The sequence below is a fragment of the Mustelus asterias genome, chromosome 2 (genome assembly GCF_964213995.1).
Source record: "Mustelus asterias chromosome 2, sMusAst1.hap1.1, whole genome shotgun sequence".
NCBI lineage: Eukaryota > Metazoa > Chordata > Chondrichthyes > Carcharhiniformes > Triakidae > Mustelus > Mustelus asterias.
This window is the reverse complement of record NC_135802.1, coordinates 56,896,966-56,913,909: the sequence shown is the minus strand read 5'-3', so window position 1 is coordinate 56,913,909 and position 16,944 is coordinate 56,896,966. Positions and strand designations below refer to the sequence as shown.

The window sequence follows — 16,944 nt, the reverse complement described above, 5'->3', positions numbered from 1 at the left end:
GTCCTCAAAACTGCATCCACTGCCGTACTTCCCTTTAATGTACTCGGTTATGGGGTCGTACCTAATTAACCTCTGTCTGAAAATTTGGATTCTGGACAATATTTTCACAATCGCTTTCATTTTCAGAGTGACCTAATGGCTTATGGTCTGAACCGCAATCCCTATCATATAGTCCGAGAATTTCTTGTATGCCCATGTTGCTGCCAATGCTTTCTTCTCAATTGTAATCTTTTCTCTGTATCCGTGAGTGACTTTGAGACGTAGTAAATTAGGTTTGCCATCTCCCTGTACTTGAAATAATACTGCATTGTGATGATACTTTGCCTTTAAGAAATGTACTTATACCATGTTTCTTGTAGGGGGTATGTTTAGAATTCAGATCAGTTTTGCAGGGTGCCAATTTGTCTAGGAAACCAATTTGTCGAGGAAACATTGATAGCTGGGAACACAAGATAAGTACGCATTTAAGATATGAAGTGTTTGTGTAAGCAGAGCTTATGCATTTGTGTTTATTCATGTTTCCCTGGGTTTCAGAGTAGAGTTTTGATTAGATTGATTGACAGGGACAGAGTTTTGTGCTTAATGGGAGGAGCTAAGTTTGCAGGAAAGAAATACAGTTTTCAGTTGCAACGTATCTGCCCATCCCGCCAACCTGTCTCCATCCTTCCTATATTTGATACCATGCTCCTCACTGTTCACAATACTTCCAAGTTTTATATCATTTGCAAATTTTGGAATTGTGGCCTGTACACCAAGGTCTAGGTCATTAATAGGGGCCCTAACACTGGGGCACTCCACTACACATTTTCCTCCAGTCTGACAAACCGCAATAATTACTACTTTCAGTTTCCGGTCACTCAGCTCATTTTGTATCCATGTTCCTACTGTGGCTTTTATTGTGTGTGGCCTAACTTTGCTCATTAAGTCTGTTGTGCGGCACCATATCAAATGTTTTTTGGAAGTCCATGTCCACCACATCAACCTCACTACCCTCATCAATCCTCTCTGTTACCCTATTAAAACACTCCAAGTTAGTTAAACACAATTTGCCCTTTAAAAATCCATGCTGACTTTCCTTAATTAACACGTATTTGCCTAAGCGACTATTAATTTTATTCCAATTTAATTTTTTCTAACAACTTGTCCATCCCCAACGTTAAACTGATTGAGCTGTAGTTGTTGGACTTATCTTTACACCCTTTTCTGAACAAGGGTGTAAGGTGTGAATTCTTCAGACCAAGGACAGCTGGAAAATTATGGCCAGTGCCTCAGTATTTTCCACTGTCACTTCCCTCAGTATCCTTGGCTGCATCTCATCCAGTCCTGGTGCCTTACCCACATTACCTACAAACAGTCTATCCACCCTTCCAGTGTCTGAACTACCTCATTTTTCAGCAATCTTCTTTGCTAAAAACAAATGCAAAGCATTCATTTAGTACTTCAGCCTGGCCCCTGCCTCCATGCATAAATCCTCTTTATGCCCTTAATTGGCCCTACTCCTCATTTTATCTTTTACTACTTATGTGCCTATAGAAGACGTTTAGACTCCCTTACCTGTTAGCTGCCAGTCTCTTCTCATTTTCTCTCTTTGCTTCTTTTTTTTGTTTCTTCAACTCCCCTGTGATCCTTCTCTATTCAGCCTGCTCTCTGTTGTGTTATCCAATTGACATTGGTCATAAGTGCAATTTTTCTGTTTCTTCATAACTCTTAACTCTTTCTTCATCCAGGAAGCTATGCATTTAGTTGCCATACCTTTCTCCTTTGTGGGATTACACCTGATTGTCCTTGAACTCTATCTTTTTTAAAAGTAGCCCATTGTTTAGTTATAGTTTTGTCTGCCAATGTTTGATCCTAATTTACCTGGGCCAGATCCCTTTTGGAAGTTGAATTTCCTCTGTTAATTACTCTTGTGCTACATTATTCCTTGACTTCTTCCATAGTCAACCTAAACTTTTTGATTTAATGATCATTATCCCATAAATGTTCTCCTACTGATGCTTGGTCCACCTCCTTTCCAAGAACCAGGTCTGGCAGCACATTCCTTCTCACTGAACTGAAAACACATTCCTGTAGAAGAATTTCCTGAACTCGTACTCGGAACTTGTCCCTTTTGCCCCTTTGCACTATTCTTATCCCAGTCTATACTTGGATAATTAAAGTCACCCATAATTGCTCAATAATTCTTGCACTTTTCTGAAATTTCCTTGCAAATTTGTTCCTCTGCATCTTTTGCATTAATAGATGGCCAGTAACTAAACCAAGCAATGCTAGTGCACCTTTTTTGGTTCCTTAGCTCTAGCTAAATTGATTCTGTCCTTGATCCTCAGCGCCTGAGAGTGTCACAACAATGTTCCTCTTAATAAATATGACCGAGCGGCCTACTTTCCTACTGTTTGTGAACTCCTACTCACCTGATGAAGGAGCAGCGCTCTGAAAGCTTGTGGCTTGTGCTACCAAATAAACCTGTTGGACTTTAACCTGGTGTTGTGAGACTTCTTACTCATGGAATAGCAGAGCAGACTCGAAGGGCCAAATGCCTCCTCTAGCCCCTGTTTCTGACGTTCCCAAATGTGGGAAATTCAAAGGAAATTTTACTTACGGATAAGTGAAATGATTCACAATTACAATGAAAAGTACTGATTCCAGCCACAATCCAGTTAGGTATGGTGGATGTGCAAGGAAAGTGTAATGTATTTCAGAGAACCTGCACTGAGCACAGTATAGTATATATATGCATGGTGTCACCAGAAGTGGCATCACCGATCACTACAGCTAGTAACTGTTCAGAGTACAGAAGTAGCCCATACTGAACACCTCGTTAGTATAGCTCCCTTAGTTTGTCAGCCTCCGTGCCTCCTAGCAACAATCCTGCCGACAAAACAGCAAGGAGTTAAGTGTGTACCAATAGTAGCTTTAATATAGTTTCAGTAAATAACTATAATTAATGCATATTACATTATTATATATTTTTAGGTTGACACGTCCATTCAAGAAACTAAGAATGTAATGACTGTATTGAAGATTATTCTTTCTCTTTGTTACAAACTATTAAAAAAGGTAAGACAACAATAACCTGAAACAAATCATTTCACAAAATTATATGCATGGATCAAAAGATCTATCAACTGCAAATAAAATAGCTAATTGGCAGATCATGGCCTGTATATCAGCAATGAAGCAATTCAATATAAAAACTGAAGAATGAATCTTTGTATCAAATAAGTGTTGTCGAAATCTAAAATGTTGTAATGCTGTTGATGCTGGAAATCTGAAATAAAAATAGAAAATGCTGGAAGCACTCAGTACCAGTCTAGTGAAGGGTTATGGAGTGAAAGAATTGGCCTCCAGTCTCGCGCATTGGAAACACTCTGCACCTTGGACAAAATTGTACCAAAGCCCTGATTGTGGAAGACCCGCCCCAGAACCTGTCACCCACATTGCTGCCAGGGTAGGATTGAGAGTGGATTGTAGTTTGCAGATCTGTCGTTCCGAGACACCTGCACATGTTAAAATGGCAGCTGCCTTCAAACCCTTGCAGTTTTTCATTAGCGGGACATGTGAAGTGTGAATTGTGGGCTTTAGCAAAATGTCTAAAGCTGCTGGAGTTATTTGAAGAGATCTGGTGCCTGTTGCGGTTGTTAAAGGTATTGTGATTGTGCATAAAAAGTGGATGAACTCAATGGAACCGTTCAAACATTTAAATCACTGCATTCTTTAATTTTTTCAACGAAAGAAAAGGGCCTGCAGTTGAAAAAAATCAGTGCTTCAATTCCACCAGTTTCTGTTGATATAAATGTGAGATTTATCATTATAGGATGAGTGCTACCTGACTGATTTTGTAACCTATCACTATCACTGTCCACTTGTAACATCACAGTTTAATTGACAGTTCCACGTGATTTCAAAATTTTTGACGTGGGGCTATGAATACACGTTTGTTTGCATAATGGATTACGTGCTTAAATGAAAGTTTGTTTTAATAATGGATTAAGTACTTGAAGGAATTTAACTACTAAATGAGCTTTTATCTATGAATGGCCTTTTATAAAATAGTAAAGTCACCAATAGACATTGAGAACTTTATTTTATTTTAGCATGAGTTCTGAAGGCTGCCCATGTTGGTTCCTTGGTGAGTTGGAATGGTCGTTGTAAGTGTAAAGAATGGTATGTGGGAGTCTTGGGTTGGCATGAGTTCGCACTAAGTAGGCACAGGGGCTACAAAGGACCATGGAAAATGGGTAAAGGCTTATAGATTAGAATGAGGTGCCATGGGAGTTGATGGGGATATGAATTGGCATGGATGGAGCATGGGGAGTGTTTAGAGGGTTGCTTTTGGTCGTCTTGCTTTTTTTACAGCTGTGACAAAGTCCCAGAGCACCAAGCTGGACCTTTTAAACAGCTTGCCATGGCGCCCTTGGCAGCCCCTGTGACTGCCTCTGAACCTTTTGGGGACTGACAGGACTGTCTCTTGATAACAGTTGCACCACCAGAACATAAATCTGAAGATGCAAGATACTTTCTCCTGAGTCAGATTTGCAGAGTTGGAAAATTTTCCAAATCTGCATTCCCAACCTGGGAGTGACGATTTGGCCCATTAACTATTTCTCTCCACAGATGCCGTCTGATCTGCTAAATGTTTCCAGCATTTTCTATTTTATTTCATAATTGGGATGATTGACATGTTTGGAATATGAATTCTATGTAAAACTAATTTGGTTCAGTGTCAGAAGATTGTGGGTTCAGTCTGCTTTACTGAATTGAGCACCAAATCACGACTGATCTTTTAGTGCAGTACTGAGGGAGCGCGGTATTGTCAGAAGTGCCATTTCTTTCAAATTACCTTTAACCAAAGTCTAGACCACTTGTTCACCATCAAAACCAATTCATTAGTCACCTCATAGCTACCTAAGTTGTGTTTTTGAAATGCTGTCACTTGTCATATAGGTATATTGGCTGCAGCATTTACCTACATAACAATTTGCTGCCCTACGCATGTAATTTAGTGGCTGTGAGGAGTGGTCTTCCCATAACCAAAACAAAAATAGATAATAGATTAGCTAACCACTAACATTCACCAGGATTCTCCAGTCTCTAAATAATCAGAGACCAAATGTATGAGCCAAGATGCCCACTGGAACCCCGCAAATGTTCCGAAGCACCGGTTCTGTCGGAATTGCCCAAGAAGTTTGAACTTCTGATGGGTAATTCCCCTATTCCCTAGAACTCTCCATAAGTGTGCCTGGCTTTGAGTTAGAGCCAAAGACTTTGGACTGTCCTGCCTTATTTGCCTGAATAGTTATGCAGGAAATGTTGAATAGAAAAATCCAGTTGCTGTGTAACTAGAGAACTGCCCCCAGCTCTTTTTTTGACTACTCTCACTGGTCCCTCCAACCACCTGCCGACTCTGCCACCCATTCGCTCATACGCTAAAGCTTTGAGACCTTGGGTAGTTTTGTGTCTGGTCAGTGTTGGATACTGGTTTCAATGCTGGCCAGAAGATTTAGCCCACTGCTGTTTGTCAATTTTCTGTTTGTGCAGAAGTAGATAATTTGAGGAGGAAAATTGCCCGTGACATTGGGAGACATAGCGATGGGTATTGTTCTTGTTCCAAGCGGTATGGGTGCAAAGAAAATCTATTGTGATTTCTCTCTGTCCTCATGCAGAAATTTGGCTTTTCAGGAACTCTACTTTGTGATTAAAAAGTAAAAAAAAATGAAACAATGCAGTTGAACCTTGACAGCACTAAATTTAGCTGGCATTTAACCGATTATCAAAAAAATGCCTACTAATGTGTAATAAAGCGTTTAAACTTGTGGAACATGTTTTTATCGATAGAATGTAAATTGTGGTTTTATATTTGGTTTAGTGGTCCTCCAGGATTTGTAATTTTTTTGTACCTTTTACAGTGTAAAGCGGATCAGACATTTATGGACTCTCCTCACAGCTGGAGAGGCAACCAGCTGCAGACAGTTGCCAATGGCGAGAGCTTAGATGGAAAGAACACAGATACATTTGGTGTGAAATCTCTGGAAAGGCACATGGCAAACCTAACGTTCTTAGAAAGCAAATGATGGAGGAAGTCCTAGAGCGGTCATAACACTATATTAAAAAAAAGCATTGTCACATGTACTGTAAAATCTGTGCAGTTCTAGCTGCAAGTTGTCAGCTCATAGTCCCTGTAACTAATGTTCGTTACATTTGTAGTACTTAATGTGGATGAAAACTGGTGTTATCCTGACAGATTCTGCCACTTGGAGATCTGACTGTTTCAGGCCTCCTATTTTAAACAGTGTTTTTTTCTTTGGCTCTGTAGTATCTTAAGTAACACTAATGGAATGGCTAATTCGGTTAAATATCTTCTCTGAAATGTGTTCATGCTGGATTTTTTTTCTTAGCCTGCTGATAGTTTATCTTGATCCCTTTGTGAATGTCTTACCGATGCAATTAGTCCTTTGATGCTGCTATGGTTAAAAATGTGTAAGAGCATAACTGGATATTACAGGTGTACATTATTGCTGTGTAAGGTAATTAAACCAAATGATTATATTTGCAGGCAGGCTGTTGCAACAAACTTGATAACTTGGTTGCATCCAAATCAAATAGGATGCACAACTGTCTTTTTTTTTCTCCCTCCTGCTTCTCCTAATGCTAGGTGTAATTTTTCAGGAGAAAAGCCCAAGCGACGTTCTAGTTAAATTTGTACCCGAATAATGGAGACTGATCTTGGTTGTTCAAGTTTTCTGTTTCAGAATGTTGAGTTTGTGTTTATTTTTTCCCTACTACCTACAAATTAAAGCTCTTGATAATGAATATATTTTATTCTGAAAGTATTTCAAGTATTTTGCTTTTAAGAAAGAGAGCAATCAAACAGAGTACAAGAGTTTTAGAGAGCAGATGGTTGTACTGACTAGAATCCTTAATGATGTCCTGTTCCTCCATTTCCATCTTTTCCCCCATGGATTCTGTACCTAATGTCACTATTTTTCTGGTGATTTTGATATGCAGTGCAGTGGGGTTGGAATGTTGGTGCATGAACCACTGGATATATTTAGTATAGAGAACTTCTACTGGATTTGTATTACCTGAAAAGGCAGTTTTTTTATATTTCTCTGACAATTAACATGTAAAGTTATATTTTTTAAAATAAAATTCTAATTCGTTAATCTTCACTTTTTGTTTATTGTTTAATGAACTTCATGCACACAAAAGGAAGTACTTTTCATGCTGCTAATATAAATTCTAATCAAATTTGCTCTCTGTCTGAGATGAATTTGTGGGGTGAATTTTTCCGTTCCGCCTGCTCGTAACGGGCGAAGGGCGGACCATGGAAAGGTCTGTTGACCTCTGGTGGGATTTTCCGGTTTAGCATTTATATCTGACTCATGAAGAATGTTTAAATAGATGTCACCCACCCTTGTGTGTGCTTAACAGTGTTAGTGTTTACAACATGTGTCATGATCATCATTTGTCAAAAGAACTTTTCAATTTTTATGCCCCGTTGACATTCGTGGTGTTATTTGCTTTAACCTATATCAGAGTTACTTCATTCTATTGAATTCTTTAAGATGTACTGAAAGATCTACATGCTCAATATAAGCTGCAATTAAAGACCAGGAATAGTAATGGTAAAAATATTTTTCCGTTGTCAGTAAAAATGTTCTGTTGTCTACCACAAAAAGATTATTTTGGAAATATCTCCATGGTCTTTCTGCACTTGGTCACTGCTCTTAGTAACTTTGTAAAAGTTTGAAGTTTTGATTTTAATTTGCCAATGCAATATTTTCAGCCAGTAGCTTTTTTTTCATTTTCACGTTTGGTTTTACATTGAACCACTTAAATGTACCTCAAATATTTTTTGATTTGATTTATTCCTGTCACATGTATTGGTATACAGTGAAAAATATTGTTTCTACATGTGCGCTCTACAGACAAAGCATACTGTTTTTAGAGAAGGAAAGGAGAGGGTGCAGAATGTAGTGTTACAATCATAGCTAGGGTGTAGATGAAAATCACCTTAATGTAAGATAGGTCCATTCAAAGGTCTGATGGCAGCAGAGAAGAAGCTGTTCTTGAGTCGGTTGGTATGTGTCCTCAGACCTTTGTATCTTTTTGCTGACAGAAGATGATGAGAGTATGTCCAGGGTGTGTGGGATCCTTGATTATGCTGGTTGCTTTGCCGAGGTGGCGGAAAGTGTAGACGGAGTCAATGAATGGGAGGCTGATTTATGTGATGGACTGGGCTTTGTTCACAACCTTTTGTAGTTTATTGCAGTTTTGGACAGAGCAGGAACCATACCAAGCTGTGGTACACCCAGAAAGGATGCTTTCTATGGTGCATCTGTAAAAGTTGGTGAGAATCGTAGCGGACCTGCTGAATTTCTTTTGATCTGTTGTATGAAATCTTTACTTGCCCATGCCTCCTATTTGAGTTGCCCTCTAATATCACATGATTTTTGGAAATGTTAAAGCTTTTTCACATTCAGTAAACCTCTTGATTGATTTGTTGAAAAGAGTACCTAATACTAAACATCCAACCATGACTCAAATTCAAACACAGTATTATGGTTGGACCTAGGGAGAAACTTTTCCGGAAACTTACTAGTCAAAGATTTGCTTAACTGAATTAAGATTGCGTGATTCTATCGAAGTTTGTACTATGCAGAGAATGCTGCTTAAACTATATGTTCTGAAGCTGCCTTGGTACTGCCCAGTTTTGAAATGGAGAGACACTAACAGCTTTAAAATCTTTGATATTAGACCATGTTATTTCAATCTTAAGTGCAGTTGTTGGTGCTGCTTGATTTGACACTAATCAAGATCAACATTCCCACCGTGTGCAATGGGAGGTAGTGGCTTGGCTGAATAAACTTTCCCATTGACTCTAAATGAAGTCAATGATTTTCTGCTGCAGTTCTTTGGGGAAACCATGCCTACCGCTGGAGCAGATGGCAGTCTTGCGAGCAAGACCAGTAGATAAAGAAAAATGTAAGTGCTATAAATATACAAAGTCAGTCAGCACCTGCAAAGAGAGTCATTGCTTCTAATGTTTAGGGTGTGGACCGTGTTCTGAGGAATGAATGACGGTCAGCAGGGGCCTTTGGGAAATCTCAGATTTCTGGCCACTCCAGTAACAGCATGGATGAGATTGTGCCAATTACTTTTGAGGGAAATCATTCACAGGATGTGACATGAATAGACTGGAAATGATGGTGTGCTTTGGTTAGGGTTTAGAATGCACTGCCTGGGACAATGGTGGATATAGATTTTCGTTAGCAACCTTTAAAGGGAAATGGATAAATCCATAAAAAAGTAGGACTCTGGGGAATTGAGCACGGAGTAGGAATCATTTGCTCTTCAAAAGAGCTGGTGTAGACTTTGTACCAAATGGCCTACTTTCTAACATTTTATAACAACAGCAAAGGTGGTCATTCAGCCCATTACTCCTGTGTTGGCCAATTCTGATGAGTACTGTGGTGAAAGGGCTGTCTGGAGCAGAAGACTACTAGAAACAGGACTTGTATTTCCTGTGGGTAGAGGGGAGTAGCATGCTATTATTAGCACAGTACAAGGTTCTATCAAGTCTCCAAGCTTTTATTCCCACTTCTTGTGTTCACATCCCCTCGCCTCATAGAAGTCTCATCTATCAAGTACTTAACTGATTACAATTTGATTACCTCGTGCTCGTACAGCCACTTTGAGTCACCTCAAAACGACACCATCAGCATCCACCTGGTCTTAAAGATTCTGACCCACTTTGCCATGGTAACCATCTCCTGTTTAGTTCCCTTGCCTTTTCTCAGCAAAAACTGTCCTCTGTCAGCACCTCACACAGTCACCCATGTGCTAGCACAATCTTATTTCACCAGAGGCATCTACCTGACAACACCCAGAAGAGTCTACTCCACTCTACTTTCTCCATTCAAATTGCTTAATCCATTGTCTGATTAGTTTTGAAGTTACTCACCTGCAGTGTCTGTTACCCATGTACACTTGCATCATGAGCATCAACTTCAGTTCTGGCCAAATGCATTTCTTTCATTTCTCTTGGCAACATAAAATCTGTAATTTATCATATTTGGTATGATATTTAGTAAAAATAAGAATTTTATAATCAAGTATTCTGAAACATTTGTCTTTTGATTATTTTAAGGATGTTATCAGAAGAAGCAAATAAAATTGATAAAATAAAATTTTTGATTTATATGTTCCCTATAGCCCAGAATTTGACTTATACTATGCAGTGCCAGTATCAATTATCCCCAGGTTGGCATAGCACAGGCTGAATGTACTCATTACATGACCTCTATCACCTGGAAGAACAAGGGAAGCAGATGCTTGGGAACACCACCACCTGCAAGTTCCCCTCCAAGCCACAGACCACTAGTTGTTCCTTCACCATCGCTGGGTCAAAATCCTGGCACTCCCTCCCTAATAGCACAGTGGGTGTACCTACACCACATGAACGGTAGCAAATCAAGAAGATGGCTCACTACCACCTTATTGAGGACAGTTAGGGATAGGCAATAAATGCTGAGAGACTCGCACAGTAACAGAATAAAACAAAGTTACCAGTTATGAATAATCATATTTTGCTTTCACTCATCATACTTCAACAGTAATTGCTATTTATGGCTGAAATTACTTATTTCTTCGTTAATATCAATGAGTTAACAGTTGCTGTAGCAGATGTTAATGAAATCATAGCGTTGGTGTGTTTCATACTGATGTCAGGAATAAATCTGACCAAACCTCCAATTGTTAATTTAAATTTGGTAGAAAATTCAAAGTAAGCTTTCTCTCTAGATCTATAATCAAGTTCTTTTTTTAAAACCAAGCAAAGTTATGCATAATTCATTCTTCAATTATATACTAAAACTAAATGATATTGCCCCAGGATGTGCTGACTGCCCAGATGCTCAGTTATGAATAATGGACAAGATGTTAGATACAGCATCCCATTAAATTTGATTTCAAAGCTGCACAATTTTGCTGTGAGAAATATAAAAGTTAAAGATTGTAAGTTTAGGATTCAACATAAACCTTATTTTAAAACTGTAGCTTTTAATTGTTACTGTTTGTAAATCCGTATAATTTTATCTAAGTAATAAACCTTAAGTCATCAGAATTTGAGTGCTGGTATTGCATTCAACTGGTGAGTAAAATTAATTTAGGGCACAAAGGTGGGAAGAGAGATAGAAAGATGACTTGAATTATTTGAATATGGGGACCTCATTGCGTATATGTGTGTGAGTAAGTGAGGGGTTGGTATGTATGTTTGGAGAGCTGAATCTGGGGTTCTGTATGTGCGTGTGAGTGGGAAGAGTTGATACATTTTCAAAATGTTGCAATCCCTGTAGAACTGGAGGTTCTTAAGATCCAGGTTGAGCCATTGTTAGGACAGAGCAGCTATATTTTGCATCTAACTGCTAAATCTCAGCCAAGTGTATTTAAAGCTATAACCTGAATCCCACCCCCCACCCCCTCCCCCCCAAATGTTTTTTCCAGCTGTACCTTTAAATTCATAAACAAAGAGAGAGAATGGCTATTCTCAGGTGTGGGTATTGATGGAGAGATCGACATTTATAGCCCATCATTATTTCCCACTAAGCAGATAGTGGGACTTTGCGATAATTTGATACAATGGAGTGGCTTGTAGACTACATTAGAAGGTAGTAGAAATATTGCTGAGTGACGAAATTGTGATAGGAAAACCAACGCAGGAAAGTGTTAAAATTGCAGCTAGTGCTGTTTCCATGTTGAAAGTGAAATCAAGGGTGACGTAGCAATAGGATGTAGAACAGTCTTACACCCCAAGGCTTGTATTATTGCAGAAGCAGGACCCATCATCATTAGTGAAGGAAAGTTAATTGAAGAACAAGCCCTTATTACAAACAGCTATCCAGAAAATGTCAGGCTCAACAGGAAGATAGTGAACCTGAAGTTATGACTATTGGAACAAAGAATGTACTTGAAATTGCCTGCCATTTGGAAGCTTTGAAGATAACAATGTAATTGAATCTGGAGCATTTAAATGTGATCCTAACCATTTGCTGCATTATTGGAGCATGCGACAAGTTAACTCCTGGGAAGTTGTTTCCGAGAACACTTATTTATGGGATTGACTGACTGTACCTATAGAGTGCAGTCAGAACAGCCAGTTAATGTTGAAGAGCTTGCGGAGATGGTCCAGGTCTCTCTCGTGCAGAGAAGAGTGGAGAGGACTGCTTGGTAGACCTTGAGCTTGGTTTATAAACTCGCCCCTCGACGTTCCCATACTGAATAGTGAGGTAGCACCTGGCGATGTGGAAAATTGCTCATATGTCCTGTGCACAAAAGAAAATGGCAGAACAAATTCAACTTGGCCAATTGCCACCCCATCAGTCTAGCCTTGATCATCAGGGAGTGATAGAAGCAGGTCAGTGACAGTGCTATTAAACAGCACTTACTCAGAAAAACCTGCTCACTCTTGCTCAATTTGCATTCAGCCAGGGCCACTCAGCTCCTGGCCTCATTACAGCCTTTGTTCAAACATGAACAAAAGGGATGAACTCCAGCGGTGAGGTGAGAGTGACTGCATTGATACCAAGGGCCACATTTGATTGAACCCTAGCAAAACTGGAATCAAGGGGAATCAGGAAGGAAAGCTCTCCACTGGTTGGAGTCATAACTAGCACAAAGGAAGATGGTTGGGGTTGTTTGAGGTCAATCATCTCAGCTCTCAAGGACATCACTGCAGAAATTAGTAGTATCCAAGGTCCAATCCGTGGTGGGGGGCTTTGAGGCCAGCAATGTCCGTGGGGGATGGATGGGGGGACCGAGAGACGAGCGATCTCAATACTGAGAGGTCTTTTTAGTGATTTCCCAAAGATGTGCGCATGCACAGGGTCCTGCTCGTTGCCCTGATTTCAGCCTCTTCAGTGGGAATAGGCCTTGCCCCCTGGTTTTTAATGATAATCACGCTAGTGGCCTCTGCAATGCACAGAGAAAAATGCTGGAGAAACCATTTGAGTTTTTTTTTGGAGAATTCCAGCCAGAATGCAGACCAGCTAGGACTGTTAGAATTATGAAAGCAAAAGAGTTTCAGCACAGTCCAAGTTTAAAAAAAAATACTACAACTAAATAAGGAAACCCTTGGGGTGGCACGGGGGCACAGTGGTTAGCACTGCTGCTTCACAGTGCCAGAGACTAGGATTTGCTTCCTGGCTTGGGTCACTGTCTGTGCAGAGGCTGCACGTTCTCCCTGCGTCTGTGTGGATTTCCTCTGGTTTCCTCCCACAGTCCAAAGGACATGCTGGTTAAGTGCATTGGCTATGCTAAATTCTCCCTCAGTGTACCCGAACAGGTGCCGGAGTGTGGCGACTAGGATTTTCACAGTAACCTCATTGCAGTGTTAATGTAAGCCTACTTGCGACACTAATAAATAAACTTAAAATATTACTATATTTATTTGTGTTGGTATTCTAAGTGACTAATTAGCTAATAAAGGAGCTCGTGAGAAGGTAAAAAAAAGCAGCCGCCAAAAGAGAAAAAGTAGTCTTCCAGAAAGTTTCAAGAAGAGTCCTCAAAAAAAATATTTTGATCCCTGGTGAACTATTCACATTATGATAATGATTTTCTAGGTTTTCCTACCGCTAGTTTACTCAAATTTCCTAAAGAGAAAATGCAGGAAAATCTCAGTAGTTCTGGTCGCATCTGTAAGGAGAGAAAAGAGCTGACGTTTCGAGTCCAGATGACCCTTTGTCAAAGCTTTGACAAAGGGTCATCTGGACTCAAAACGTCAGCTCTTCTCTCACCGTACAGATGCTGCCAGACCTGCTGAGATTTTCCTGCATTTTCTCTTTTTGTTTCAGATTCCAGCATCCACAGTAATTTGCTTTTATCTAATTTGTATGGTTAAATTTAACCAGTGCTAGTAATTATATATTGCTGGACCATGGTGTGGGTCATAGAGGTTTACAGCATGGAAATAGGCCCTTTGGCCCAACTTGTCCGTGCTGCCCTTTTTTTTAAACCCCCAGGCTAGTCCCAATTGCCCGCATTTGGCTCATATCCCTCCATACCCATCTTACCCATGTAACTGTCTAAATGCTTTTTAAAAGACAAAATTGTACCTGCCTCTACTACTACCTCTGGCAGCTTATTCCAGACATCACCACCCTCTGTGTGAAAATATTGCCCCTCTGGCCATTTTTGTATCTCTCCCCTCTCACCTTAAACCTACACCCTCTGGTTTTAGATTCCCCTACTTTGGGAAAAGATATTGACTATTCAGCTGATCTATGCCCCTCATTATTTTACAGACCTCAATAAGATCACCCCTCAGCCTCCTACGCTCCAGAGAAAAAAGTCCCAGTCTATTCAGCCTCTCCTTATAACTCAAACCATCAAGTCCCGGTAGCATCCTAGTAAATCTTTTCTGCATTCTTTCTAGTTTAATAATATCCTTTCTATAATAGGGTGACCAGAACTGTACACAATATTCCAAGTGTGGCCTTACCAAAATCTTGTACAATTTCAACAAGACATCCCAACTCCTGTATTCAATATTCTGACCAATGAAACCAAGCATACTGAATGCCTTCTTCACCACTCTGTCCACCTGTGACTGCACTTTTAAGGAGCTATGAACCTGTACCCCAGATCACTTTGCTCTGTAACTAAGTGTGTAGATGAAGGTAGAGCAGTTGATGTCATATACATGGATTTTAGTAAGGCATTTGATAAGGTACCCCATGGTCGGCTCATGAAGAAAGTAAGGAGGTGTGGGATAGAGGGAAATTTGGCCGATTGGATAAGTAACTGGCTAGCTCATAGAAGACAGAGGGTGGTGGTGGATGGAAAATTTTCAGACTGGAGACCAGTTACCAGCGGTGTACCACAGGGATCAGTGCTGGGTCCTCTGCTTTTTGTGATTTTCATCAATGACTTGGAGGAGGGGGCTGAAGGGTGGATCAGTAAATTTGCTGATGACACCAAGATTGGTGGAGTAGTGGAGGGCTGTTGTAGGCTGCAAAGAGACATTGATAGGATGCAGAGCTGGGCTGAAAAATGGCAGATGGAGTTTAACCCTGATAAGTGCGAGGTGATTCATTTTGGTAGGACAAATTTGAATGCGGATTACAGGGTCAACGGTAGGGTTCATATCCACAGATCTCTGAAAGTTGCCACTCAGGTGGATAGAGCCGTGAAGAAGGCCTATAGTGTGTTAGCGTTTATTAACGGGGGTTTGAGTTTGAGCCGTGGGGTTATGCTGCAACTGTACAGGACCTTGGTGAGACCACATTTCGAATATTGTGTGCAGTTCTGGTCACCTCACTATAAGAAGGATGTGGAAGCTTTGGAGAGAGTGGAAAGGAGATTTACCAAGATGCTGCCTGGTTTGGAGGGTAGGTCTTATGAGGAAAGGTTGAGGGAGCTAGGGCTGTTCTCTCTGGAGCGGAGGAGGACGAGAAATGACTTAATTGAGGTTTATAAGATGATGAGGGGGATAGATAGAGTGAACGTTCAGAGACTATTTCCTCGGGTGGATGTAGCTGTTACTAAGGGGCATAACTATAAGGTTCATGGTGGGAGATATGACGGATGTCCAAGGTAGGTTCTTTACTCAGAGAGTGGTTGGGGTGTGGAATGGACTGCCTGGTGTGATAGTGGAGTCGGACACTTTAGGAACTTTCAAGCGGTTGTTGGATAGGCACATGGAGCACACTAGAATGATGGGGAGTGGGATAGCTTGATCTTGGTTTCGGACAAAGCTCGGCACAACATCGTGGGCCGAAGGGCCTGGACTGTGCTGTACTGTTCTATGTTTCCCCAACACCCTACCATTAACTGAGTAAGTCCTGCCCTGGTTCAATCTACCAAAATGCATCCCCTTGCATTTATCTAAATTAAACTCCATCTGCCATTCTTCAGCCCATTGGCCCAATTGATCAAGATCCCGTTGCAATCCGAGATAACCTTCTTCACTGTCCACTATGCCACCAATCTTGGTGTCATCTGCAAACTTGCTAACCATGCCCCCTATATTCTCATCCAAATCATTAATATAAATGACAAATAACAGTGGACCCAGCACTGATCCCTAAGGCACACCGCTGGTCACAGGCCTCCAGTTTGAAAAACAATCCTCTACTACCACTCTCTGGCTTCTGTCAAGAAGCAAATTTTGTATCCATTTAGCTACATCACCCTGGATCCTGTGAGATTTAACCTTGTGCAACAACCTACCATGTGGTACCTTGTCAAAGGCCTTGCTAAAGTCCACGTAGACAACATCAACTGCACTGACCTCATCTACCTTCTTGGTTACCCCTTCAAAAAACTCAATCAAATTTGAGAGACATGATTTTCCACTCTCAAAGTCATGCTGACTGTCCCTAATCAGTCCATTGCGTCTCTGAATGCCTGTAGATCTTTCCAACAACTTACCCACCACAGATGTGAGGCTCATCGACCTGTAGTTCCCAGACTTATCCCTGCAGCCCTTTTTAAACAAAGGCACAACATTCGCCATCCTCCAATCTTATTATACAGGTCACTAATTGCTCACTAGGACACTGTAGTTTAATTACCTTTCCCATAGATAATTAGGCAGCACAAAGAAGATGCTACATTATTTTCAGTTTGCAAGATTCTCCCAAGTCCACCCCACCCCCCCCCCCCCCCCGCTGTTTTTTTTCTTTCACGCCCGGGCGCACTGCTTCGGATTTTTTTTTCGAACTGCACATGCGCAGTTCAGAGCTCCGATCGTTCCGGCAGCGATAAGCCCCGCCCACTGCACGGATCGGACCGGAACTGGCAAAAAGTGTATGGGCACGCTGCAAAGAGGATTCCGGGCTTGGATCTGCATTACGCCCGGATCCGGCCCTTAGACTCCAAATGTTAAAATACCTCCCCCCATGTCTGTTAATCTAATAACATTTCGGGTGTATGGCAAACACTGAT

General features: G+C 40.8%; 1 protein-coding gene and 1 pseudogene across 2 annotated transcripts in view; both read left to right on the top strand.

Annotated features, from left to right (window-relative positions):
* Positions 1-7,627, top strand: part of ctnnal1 (catenin (cadherin-associated protein), alpha-like 1) — a 333,318-nt gene extending 325,691 nt beyond the window's left edge. For both annotated transcript variants that reach the window (XM_078235777.1, XM_078235766.1), the window contains 2 exons: positions 2,974-3,057; positions 5,907-7,627. In XM_078235777.1, coding sequence (XP_078091903.1) covers positions 2,974-3,057; positions 5,907-6,071 — 249 coding nt within the window. In that variant the 3' untranslated portion in view covers positions 6,072-7,627. The remainder of the gene's footprint in view (positions 1-2,973; positions 3,058-5,906) is intronic.
* A 3,001-nt stretch (positions 7,628-10,628) lies between these two features.
* Positions 10,629-12,232, top strand: LOC144480775 (dynactin subunit 6 pseudogene; annotated as a pseudogene).
* Positions 12,233-16,944: the final 4,712 nt, after the last annotated feature.